The sequence below is a fragment of the Carassius carassius genome, chromosome 23 (genome assembly GCF_963082965.1).
Source record: "Carassius carassius chromosome 23, fCarCar2.1, whole genome shotgun sequence".
NCBI lineage: Eukaryota > Metazoa > Chordata > Actinopteri > Cypriniformes > Cyprinidae > Carassius > Carassius carassius.
Window position 1 is genome coordinate 2251103 of NC_081777.1, and position 12482 is coordinate 2263584.

The 12482-nt window shown below is 37.9% G+C and overlaps 1 protein-coding gene across 1 annotated transcript in view; it reads left to right on the forward strand.

Moving 5' to 3' along the window:
* Positions 1-10909: 10909 nt before the first annotated feature.
* The window catches only part of LOC132101147 (latent-transforming growth factor beta-binding protein 4-like), an 89120-nt gene continuing 87547 nt past the window's right edge, over positions 10910-12482 (forward strand). Inside the window, exon 1 of the mRNA XM_059505862.1 lies at positions 10910-11122. Within this exon, the coding sequence (XP_059361845.1) occupies positions 11025-11122 (98 nt within the window). The 5' untranslated portion in view covers positions 10910-11024. The remainder of the gene's footprint in view (positions 11123-12482) is intronic.

The following is a 12482-nucleotide window of genomic DNA, read 5'->3' on the forward strand; positions in this document are numbered from 1 at the left end:
TAGACAGTTCCATAACTTTTGACTAAGAAATGCTCCAGTAACCAGCTAGTAACACTCTACCAATAACCCACATTCCCTTAGCAACACCCTACCCACCACCCAGTAAGTGCAATCACCCACAATGCCATAGCAGCACCCTAGCAGACACACTAGCTGTGTAGCCACCACTCAAAAGCAGAATGTAATACTTCAGGGTTCACAACTTTGACTCAAGACAGTAAGAAATACCATAGCAACCACCAAGCCTCATTCTAGCAACTGCCTAGTAACACTCTAATAGTCACCAACGAATAGCAACACCCTAGGAAGCCACTCAAAAGCACTCACAAATCACTAGCAACTCATCAACCACCTAAAACACCCTAGCAACCACTCACAAAGCCTTAGCAACACCCTAGCAACCATATAACCACATAACAATGTGATATCAGTTTTTTTTTTTTTTTTGAACGTTTAAAAGTCTTGAATCAGGTTTCTGTCTTTCTCTCTGTAGCAAGCGTGGCGCCCCCTGGAGGTGGGGATCAGTGATATTAAACATGCTCCCCCATGGCCATCATCACAGGTGTCAGGCCATCGTGGAGGAGCCAGAGAACGACCGTGAGGAGAGGATTCTGGCAATACTGGGGATCATCGGCACCGTGCTCAACCTGCTGGTGGTCATCTTCGTCTACATCTACACCACCTTCTAAGATCTCAAGAGACAGGATGCCCTTATCTGAAGAATGGCAGTAAAGCCGAGGAGATCAAACTGGCTTCATGTTTCATTACCAAAAACCATCAAGCAGTGCCTGACCTATTCAATCAGTCGAGAAAAAGCAAGCATTACGTTCAAAACTAAGCTAAAACCTTTTCGTTTCAGTTAGAAGGTGGTCGTCCGTTATTTGTACATCTGTTCATGGTTCATTTGTAGAGTCTTGATTATAATTGCATGTTCTGGACTTACAGTAATTATTAAATGCTATTTGAGATTTGTGTGAATTTCACTTACAGCTGAGCTGGATCTGGAGGAGTGCAATATTATGTTGAGGATATGACATGTAGAAATAATGGTTATTGAATTTCTTGTTTTATGTTGAATTGTCTCTTTATAAAGCACAACAGAGCAGAATGCCACAACGACGTCTTGTTCTCAGGTGTTCAGCAGAGTTTGCAGGAACGTATACTTGAAAGGTGTAATGACGACCTATATTGTCACTGTCACGCTCGTAATGACGGATCTCAACTTACACTTTCTACTCAATGTGCTTTTTTGCAACTTCAACCTGATGAAAACATAGTGTTGTTATAGTTTTGTACAGCAAAAATGGTTTGAGTAATGTGAAATAAGAGAAAAATAGCATTAGAAATATGCTTTTATTACATCATATGAAATGGTTTTGACTGTTGAAATGGGCTTTTAGCTTCTTCCGCAATGTTTCGAAAGAAAATATTATTGAATAAAGTTGACGTGAAGATCTGATGTTTTCTTTTTTTTTTTTTTTTTTTTATTAGAGGCGGGTTTTCCCAGAAATTACAAATCTGTCATTTTTATATTTCTTTGGAGCTCAAAAGGAGATGTTAGGCAGAATGACAGACTCGCTCAACATTTACTTCCTTTGTGTGGATAAAAAGATGCAGTGGAGATGAATGGTGACTGACTTCCATTCAGCTTAACATCTCCTTTGTCTTTCACTGGTTTATATGGGTTTCAAACAACATGACAGGATTTTCATTTGGGGAAACTGTCCCTTTAAGTATTTATTTCAACCACAGAGTTTCTGTGCTCTGAGCTCCTTTAAAAAAAACATTCTAGAAAACGCAGTGTTTATTATCAAGGGAACCCCTGGGAATTTCAACAAAAGCACTCGGCATGGCTGATTTTATGAATTAAGCCCTTGGCATATTGTGTTTTCTGGTACATGATGCAAAAATAAAATAAAAATAGAATAGATGATGTCTGAAGGTATAAAAAGAGATTTCCCTCTCTCCGATTAGCTCATTCGGATGGGAAACGTCAGTAAAATAAGTTGAGGGGGTGAGCGTGACCGCTGGGAGCCGGAATGCCTGCAGCGAAAACAAAGCCATCTGCTCTCATGGACAGAGGCATCCCAACCTGACTATGCCATGTCATCTTATATATATTTACAAGCACTATCCGGAAAGTACCCAGTAATGTAAATACAATATGAAAGATGCAGTATGATGAAAACAGTTCTAAATGTCCAATGAGGCTCTGTTGTGAGAATCTGTATATGTGTCTGATAAACTAATATAACGATAACCTAGCCTAAAAAGTAGCTCATTTTAAATGTGTTAAATCTCAGTACCTGTTCAATACAATGGAAGTTTTGGCCTGGATGTCCCACCTGATCCTGTCCTTCTCCACTGTATTCAGCAATTAAAATCATCATGATTTAGAAAAATAATAATAATAAAAAAAATAATTCAGTTTAATAATTTCAAATTTTGTACAGTAGGTGTGAATGATAAATTTTATGCTCGCAGTTTTTACAGAAATTTTGTCAAATTTATTTTAACTGACAAGCTGAAATAGGAAAATATAATGATGAGTCCCACATTTTGGTATTAGGGCTGTACAAAAGTAACTGTACTTTGTATAAAATGTGCAACAACGAAAAAATTAAAAGGCTCAAATAGGTCAAGCACCTCTTTCACTGAATATTTGCTGAAAAAAAAATAGTTTCAAGATCTATTATGTAACCTATTCAGGGAAAGTCCCTGCTTTCCTTCTTTCATTTTCTTTTTACTGAATTGAGACTGTGGATGTATGAGGATTAGAAATGAATGTTCCCATATTCTCATAGTCCCATATGCCATATCCCATAAAGCCATAGAACCTCTGTCAGCCTCAGAGCTAAATCTTTCAAACGTAAAGGCAGTTATAAATATTTCAGCCTGGCCACTGTCATTTTAAGACAGACTGTTGCCATGTCCTCTTCCTGAACTCCCATAACAGAAACAGGTTTGATCTGTAATACTGTAGAGTGGATTCATGGGACACGAGGCAGCTCCTGTAAGTGTCCTGCTGTTATATCATCCCTGCGCAGGTACAGGAGGACGCACGGTGTGAAGATCTGTTGTGTTTACAGACCTCTTGCTGGAAGCAGGATCCTGAATTATTGAAACAGCTATTCTGTTTGGATTTTTTTTCTTTTTAAAGTATTTTATTCCAAGTGGTACCACATAAGAGCTTCGGGGAGTCACAAACTGATCTCTTCAAATTCAGCTAGAATTATTTTTATTACTTAAGTCCAGTGCTTAATTTGTAAATTGCGAGGTCCCAGAACAAAGCGGGGTAACGGATCCGGCATGTGATTACAGGAGGGAGAGGTAACGGAACACTCACGCAATCACATTGCTGGACCAGTTTAAAGGTGCCATGTGCAAAAATTGAGGTAAAAATATACAAAAAATGACCTACACGCATCAAAAGTATGAGAAGAAATAAGGGCGATGATGTCATTACAAAAATGTCAAGTTATAGTGCTGCAGAGATATCAACCTTAATTAGCAGTAGCATTACTAGCCCCGGCCTGACAGGTGTTGTAATACCAGTTTCGGCCATGGGAGGCGGTATGCGGGCAACATAACCACCAGCCAACCTGCAATACACGAATAACTCGCACGGCTTGTGTGCGTACTTATACCTGATGTCAATCGTGTGGAAAGTACAGCCCACTACATTTCAGTTCAGGGAAGAGAGCGGAAGGATAACTTAAGCCCTTGGCAAGAGACCACCACCCGCTACATGGAAACAACCGCGCTCGGAATCACAAATCAAATCCGATAAGAAAAGGAGCCGAACCAGTGTAAACATCGGCACTGCTTTCAATCGCTGGAGACAACTGATGGACCTGAAAGAAATGAGGTTCGACACCGAACTTGCAACATTTCTTTTGGATTGGTAAGTTAGATGCTGTTAGTATTTCGCTAGAAGTTTGTTTAATATGTTTGTGTATTTTTTTTTCGGGAAGTTATAACATAGAAATGTATCGAAGGCTGTTCTATAAATGTGCTAATGTTAGCGATGGCTAACCGTAGCTGCGTTTGATAATTAGCTAGCTATAACTTACCCATTTTTTTACATCATAAGTAACCTGCTCTGTCTAGTCTGTTGGTCTCCGTGTCCTCTTTGCTTCGTGGTTTTTCTGTACGTGAGAAAATTGATGTGTTGCATGAAAGCGTGTGAAAAGAGTCAATTGCGTGTGTCTCACGGTGAATGCTTGAGAGTTGGCAGCTCTGGTTACGTTGGTTGGCGCTAGCTTGGTCAACATCAGCTGTCTGATGTTGACAGAATGCTGTCTGTCAAATTAATTTAATTCAAATAATGTGTATATACAACTCAATGTAATATGAACAAAATGAATATGAACATATTCACTGGTAAAGGTGAAGGGGAGTAGCTTGAAGATGTCATGTTTCAAAATCACTTGACATCACCCAACGTTCCTCTGGAGGCAAAACGTCCTCTTATAGCAGCGGTTCTCATTTCCAGTCCTCGCGCCCCACTGCTCTGCATATTTTGCACGTTTCTCTTTGTTAACACACCTGATTCAGATAATCAGCTCGTTAGAAATGAACTCCGTGCATGAACTGTTTTTCAAATGTTCATTGCTGCCTACTCTCTGAGCGGGGGAAATCTGTTGAAGTTTACCTCACATCGAAACATTCATTCACTGATTTGTGCTGTGCAGCGTCTTTAAACATGGACAACAGTGACATCATATACCTCTGTAAATCAATACAATTTAAATTCACGTCTTGCACACTTCAATGCACTTTGATTGGAACATATAGCTACGTTCGCTTGGAACTGGAATCATGGCTGAATATCCTGTGATGTCCACTTCGCAGGGCACTTATGTTCGATTAGAACAAATGTCTGAAGCTCTAAGAGAAACGTTCAAAATGTGCAGAGCAGTGGGGCGCGAGGACTGCAATTGAGAACCGCTGTCTTATAGGCTTCGGCTATGCTCTAGTGTTGTTGTGGAGGTAGGGGCGGAGCATAGAGACTATGCCGTTTCTCGTTTGTTACTCTAGAGTAGACCAATTCACTTTATTGAGGCATACTGCCCCCATCTGGTATGAAATGTGGAGTATGAATTGATTTTTTTTGCCAGATATGACAGATGGCACCTTTAAGTGATTTTAAGAGCGTGCACCAGTTGCATTTAGGGTCTGTAAGGTCACGAAAATGCCATGCGATTTTAAAACAACAATTTCCAGGACTAAAAACATTTAGAAAAAGTTGTGGAATTAAATTTTTTAAATCTCTGTGTAATAGTTATATTTAATCAGGTCCTACATTTCTGTAGTTTTAATAATTCTCGCAGCTTTCAAGTTTATAATGAGGTCAATCCCTGCATTTATTTAACATAGCTTGTAGGTTTAAATAATAAAATAAATCCACACAAACAAGATTCAATCAGTCGAAACCATGAACTCTCTCGGAGCGCGCTTCACATCGCGCATCTTGTCTGCATTTCAGCGACCTGCTGCAAGCTGCGATATAAGACTCACTCGCATTTCGATCGGGACAGCTGACAGAACTGTCAATTGGCTTGACTAATCAGGTAAATTGTTGCATTGTCACGAAAATTTATAATTTGCACACCTTTTCAGTATTTTAAGCCATTTGGTACTCGGGCGCTCCACATGCTGTATTACGCTATGTGCTCAGTCACATCCAAAGCTCAGGCATAAAAGCGGACTCGCGAGTATTATATAAGAATTATTGTCGTAGTTTGTTGAGTTTAAGCAACCAAATACACACAATATGATGTGGCGGCTCCAGACAATTTTGATTGGTGGGGGCAATGGGGGGTCCTGGTCATTTCAAGGGGGGTCTAAGGGAAACCAACAAAAAATACAGTGGACACGGCTAATAACTGCATATTACTGCATCGAAAATACATTTTGGGACAAAAATAGCAAAAATTATGACTTTATTCAGCATTGTCTTCTGTTCTGTGTCTGTTGTGTGAGATTTCAAATCACTACAGTTTGTGATTCGTGGAATGTGGTTCACGAACGAATCATTTGATGTAACCGGATCTTCTTGAACCAGTTCACCAAATCGAACTGAATCGCTTTAAACGGTTCGCATCTCCAGTAAGCATTAATCCACAAATGACTTAAGCTGTTAACTTTTTTAACATGGCTGACACTCCCTCTGAACAGAGCCGTGCAGAGACCTTTGGAGGGGCAGGTGCTCAAAGTATAAAAGGGGCACATGGAACAAGGCTTTAAATGGCGCTGTTCAAAATATCAATACAGCAATATATTGTGATGCATTCCTTGCTGATTCACGTATCGATATGGATGATTATGTATTGATACAGCAGCAAATGCTTTGATGCAGTTTTGAAAAAGAAACCATAGAGAAGACAATTTTAAGTTTAAATAATAATAGCTCTGGGATTAGAAACTGAAATGTCTTAAATTGTCCCAACCTGAAGGCTTTTTCTTCTCTGTTCTACAAAATAATTAAGAACAGCGGTTATAGTAAAATCTATAGAAAACGCATGCCTCTACATGTTCCTCTTTCTCACCAGCCTATGTCTCCTGGCTTGCTGTTACCTGCTCTCTTTCTGTCACGTGTGCCTCTACATTTCCCTCTTTTTCTTCCTCTATCTCCATCTCCTCGTCGGATCTATTACTTTCCACTCTCTGTCCATCTAGGAACAAGGCTTAATTTACTATTTCAGCATTAATCTATTATTTTAACCATCACTACTACTCTTGCACCTAATCAATTCAAGTCCACCTTAAATATTGATACAAAACATAAAACAACTGATAAACTGGAATATAGTGATTAATATTATTATTACTGTTGTAGTTGTCTAAAATTGAACACCTTTTGCAATGTAAACAAATGACAGGCTACATTTGTTATTCATATCCTTCACACTGCACTGTGATGTCAGGTATATTATGCATTTTTTATTGACATTGATAATTTTACATTTATTTCAAGAGAGATATTATTGAGTTTACAGGCTAAAGTGGTCTTGCTGTTGTAAACACTGTTGCTATTGTAGAAAAAAAAAATATTTGCGTCACATTTAAAATATAATTATATTTTAATTCATTTCTGAATTGTTTTCATTTTTATAATGATAATTCAGAGAATGAGAAAATCTGAATAAGCCTTACCAGTGTTGTGATAATTATTTTTAAGGCACTCTACATGTTAAAAAATAAATAAGTACTGTAATATAATAATAGTGTAGTCAAATAACACAAAAAAGACCAGATCTCTCGATGCCTGTAAAACTTTTCTTCCTCAAACAGCACGCTAGCGTTACTTCTACACTACCGGCTACACACAGCAATATAAACAACATTTCTGCATGTTCTCACATCACATCGTCCTTGTAAAATAATAGTAAGTAAATAAACATCAAAATCACTTTGCGGAGAATAAAACACCACTTACCAGCTTGGTCATTTTATTTACGGCTAAATTATTATTAATTAATTGTACTAATATTATGATTGGGCGTGGGCAGGCATTCAAAAAAGGGCACTTAAGGGGCAAAGGAGCAGATGCTCAAGTGAACCGGTTCTTTCGGACAATTCGATCAAATAAACCAGTTGAAAACAAAACGGCACACTCTACTAAAATACAGGGGGGGGGGGATAAAGGGGAGGGGGGTCTATAATTAAACAACACTGCGTCGTCAGTGTTTGTGTTGTATCGGACATTTGCAATTAACATCAGGCTATATAAAAAAAAAAAGCTCAAATGGAGTTAACAGGGTCTTTGGCCGGCGAATGAGGAGATCTGTGTTTGGTCCGCATCTGAGGAAAGTGCAGCGCATTATATGCTATCATCGTGTTTGAGTAAAGAAAATGATGTAGCTACTATTCAAACAGTTATTTGTTTACCCTTGCTTTGCGAATAAGCGGAGATCTGTCTCCTCCAGACTGTGCGCACGCGTCAATCTGAGTGGGGGCGGAGGAAGTGACGAGGTTTCGCGAGAGCTTGAGGATCCAATGGCATAATGAAGTTTTACTGACAAGCTCTTTTAAATACTTATCATTGGTTAAATATTTGTAAAACGCTCTGATTTAAAATAATAATAACGAATTATAATAGAGATATGAATTTTGGTAATTTTTTCACGGCACATATCTGTCTGCCATACGGAAACGCCACCCCTTGAGGAGGGGGATCCGCCAAAATGAGGTGCCGGATCCAGATCCGGATCCGGCTTGTTCCGGCACAAATTAAGCCCTGCTTAAGTCACACTAAATAGTTAAATCGCATACTGTCTGAATATGTACTACATTTGAATCTGAACCTACTTCACCACTGTTGTGACCCCTGGGTTATAGTTCACTGACCTCTGACCTCTAATTATACCCTGAGTGCTCATTAGAAACGTGTCCGGGTGAGTGCAAAGTGGGCAAACTGTAATTGGCCATTCTAACATTTCAGCCCCATCTGATCTCTCTTTCTGCCGACTCTCTGAGGCCTTGTGCAATTAGTTCTGTGTCAGGCTTTATCAGAGGAAAGTCTCTCCTGTTAATGCACAGCCTGGGCTACAGGGATTATGCTTTCTGCACTGAAAGCAAGAATTCAATTCACCTTCAAAAGTCCCAGCACTCTCCAGAAGGGCTCAGAAAGCATATGACATTCAGAAGGGTCCTGTTTTGCACTCTTTCTCCCAGAAAACACCCCTTAGCGTGCTTAAACACCGCTTAAATGTTCTCTTGTAGTGAGTTAGTAAACCAGGAGCATTTTTAGCAAGTATTTTTAAAAATGATATTTTAATTTGTCACATGACTTAAATATTTACAGTAGATCTATTAATGTAATATCAGTACTGCAGATTTATATGTTAGGTGAGAATATTAAGGTGTTTATTCCATTATATTCTTTCTTTCTTTCTGTTTGACCCAACACTTCTATTGACTTTGGCTGCATGTGTAGTGATTTTATGTGTAGCGATTCAAGCTAAAGAGTTACATTTATGTTCTGTTTAGTGAAACATTTACTTTGATTTTGAGTGCCATCTAGTGAATATGATGCACAACAGCAAACACTTAGCACAGTTTTATTAAAAGGGGGCTGAAATCTGTAAAAAAAAAAAAAAAAAAAAAGAACTGGAGCATGTGTCCAGAATATTTCAAGAAATGCTCTAAACACAAAAACCTATTATGGATGAGTGTTTGCAAGCTTAAATATGATCATTGCATTTCTATATTACACAATCAATTCATTAATTTCTGTTAAAATGTTTTTTTATATTTATTAATTTGATTTTAATTAATTATGGTTAATATAAATATTATTTAATATTAAGTAATATTTATGTTAATTTTAAATACATATGATAATAAACATTTTACTAAATTAACCAAATAAATTAATATATTCATTTACATATCCCATAATAAATTGTGCATGTATTTTTACATTTGAATTAAAATCATTCATTCTACTTATTCACCATAAACAAAAAAAGTGGTTATTTTAAATGGCATAATCATAATTAATGGGAAATTAGAAAAGAATATTAGTGAATAATCCCATGCATTCCCTGTTTAATTTAAACACTTTATAATGTCAGTGTATTAGTCCCCAAGGCATTATTGGACTGATGAATGGTAAATCCACAGGTGAACTGAGGAATCTGTCTCTCACAGGAACAGCTCACAGACGTCTGGACTCAGGAGGAGCCAGAGAGCGTTTTCTGCCTGATCGGGGTCACTGCTATCATCCTCAATCTTCTAGTGGTGGTGTTAGTGTACATTTACACCCATGTGTGAGGGGTAGTTCATTACCCAACCACTAACCTTCAGACATCTGGACGGCTTCACTGTCAGCGAGGGAAGGGACTGGGGTTGTGTTCGCTCCGGTGAACAGACTGGGAATATACACTACATATCTCCCATGCCAATGATTTGTGTTAGATTTGTCTTTTGTCAAAGGACAGCAGTGGCTGACAAATGTAAAACCACAACTTAGATAATGAATATTACCAATGTTACCGAATGTTTCCATTTTCTTCATGCTATTTTCTAGCTTCTAGAATTAAACAAGGAAATATTCCAGCTGTTTCCTTTTTTTTCTCCCTCTCTTCTAAAATTTCACTATATGAGACTTTTGACTTTCCTGTTAATGTTTCGTAAAATAACTTTAAATAATAAAGCCCTTAACGACATCGTCCTTCAGGAAGTGACATCATTTTGGAGGGAAAATAACAACAGTTAAGTGTAAGCAAGTGGTTTCTCATGCTTTGAATACCATTGTGTTTCTCATGTTGAACACACACACATAAACTTTTGAAAATAACAAGCTTGGAATTAAAAAATAAAAATAAAAAAACAATGCAGAAAAATAATAACAATAATATTTTATAGGCTATATATAGCCTATTTTTTTCTGTAGCCGTTAAAACTTTACCAGTTTTTTAATAATATTTGCAAATAAGATGCAGAATTTGTCATATAAAGGCCTATTATATAACATACCTGCACAATTTCTTCTTTTAAATGTTCAAACGGGAAATCCTTGTTTTATTATTGCAAAGTCGAACAAATTGCGTGTTCGTCTTTCCCTTAAAATGGTTAGGATAAAAAAATCCTTCGATCGTCTGAACATGTAAGTGTTTGTCTATCTATCTATCTATCTATCTATCTATCTATCTATCTATCTATCTATCTATCTATCTATCTATCTATCTATCTATCTATCTATCTATCTATCTATCTATCTATCTCACTCCTCGAGCTTCTGCTCGGTGAATCTGAGCTCTGATTGGCTGTCTCTTGGTTGAAGCCACGAATCAATCTGATTGGCTGAAAGTTTTCCACGCATCTCTTTCATTGATGTCAGTTGCGGCTCGCAGCAGCGCGTCTGGATGAGAGAGTGATTGAATGATTGAGACTTAGTTCAGACGCTCGGAATAACGATGTCAGAGCTGTGGAGCTCGTCACTTTGCCTGTCTGGAGTTCTGTTTATAAGCTTTCTTTCCCTGGCGACCGCAAGCTCCTCATCAGTCAGTCATCAGATGTCTCCTGATCTCATCCATCCTCCACAAAACAGGAGCAGAGCACAGAGACACAGACATCAGATCAACTCCACACGAACACAGACAGATTTAAAAGGGTAAGTGTCTTATCTCAGGGTAAGTCATCGCGAGAGGTGGTGATGTTTGTGCTGATCAGACGATTGAATACATGTGAATATGTGTTATTATATACATTGTTTTTTAAATACATGTAAACATGTACAGAATCAATTATGTGTTTTTTCTTCATATATTATTGAATACATCATAAAATAAATTGAATGGAATCAATAAAAAAAGTATCAGGATAACAACAATTTTAGTTTTTCACATTTTTCAAGTGACCTCGAAATTGTGTGGAAATGTAATAGACCTTTATTTCTATGTTATTGCTTTTCAAACCTCATTTTTGTCATTTTTTTTATTACTGGATCAATCATAAAGAACCTTAATAGGATAAATACAATACAAAAAAAAATAGTAATTGAAAATTATTATTCAGATTAACTCCAAAATGATTCTTATTTTATATTATGCAAATAATTATTGTAATTCCTTTAGAAATTGTGTTCACAACTGTTTCGGAACTTTCCAAATAATGAAATTCCATTTGTTTTTTTCCTTCTTCTTCCATTCTGTGAGACTTTACTTTCTTTTCGCAGTACAGTTGCTGGTAAAAGAGGTCAAACATCATGTTTACTACACATCTCATCGTGTTCTGGCATCCAAACTGTTGTGTCTTTGTCTTCACTGCTTCTCTAATTCAACGTTTATGAGCAGTTTATAGTCTCCGGAGACATAACAGAGCACTTTACTTCGATCAAAGCTCTTTATAGATCCAGAATGACGTGAAAACATTGGCCCGTCTCTGTTTGCAGTAACATCCAGTCAGATGTTTCTCTAGACGTGCACCAGAAGTGTTGATCCTTCAAGCAATGAGGGGAATTCCTGATTCTCCTGAAAAGTTTGAGACCTAGTGACTGGTCTTTGTAATCCATAACAGAGCAGGAAATTACTGACCCTTCTTTTCATATTAATTTGGAGGGAGTCAGAATGCCACTGAACCTTTGAAAGAGTTCATCAAGGATGCACCGCTGCTCTTCTGTAACATCCCTCCTCCTCTGGACTTCATTGTGCTTTTGGGTCAAGCGAGGACATTGACTGTGGAAACATGTCCATCCTGGGGCTATGGGGGGAATATGGTAGCTTAGAAGGAGAAGGAGGGTGTTCTTGCAGAGTTTTCTAATGCTGACAGTTCAGAGCTCAGAAGACTGAATGCAGAACACGGCTTCATTTCAGAGCGCATCAACGGTGCCTCAAAGGGAGACAAAAAGACGATTATGTCCTCCTTGATGGAGGTGCCGAGCAAAGTGGGAGCTTTGTGATAATCCAGCAGTTAACCCACATATTTGACCTCGAGGAGGACCACTGTTGACGTTTTATTGAAGCTTCTCTGTT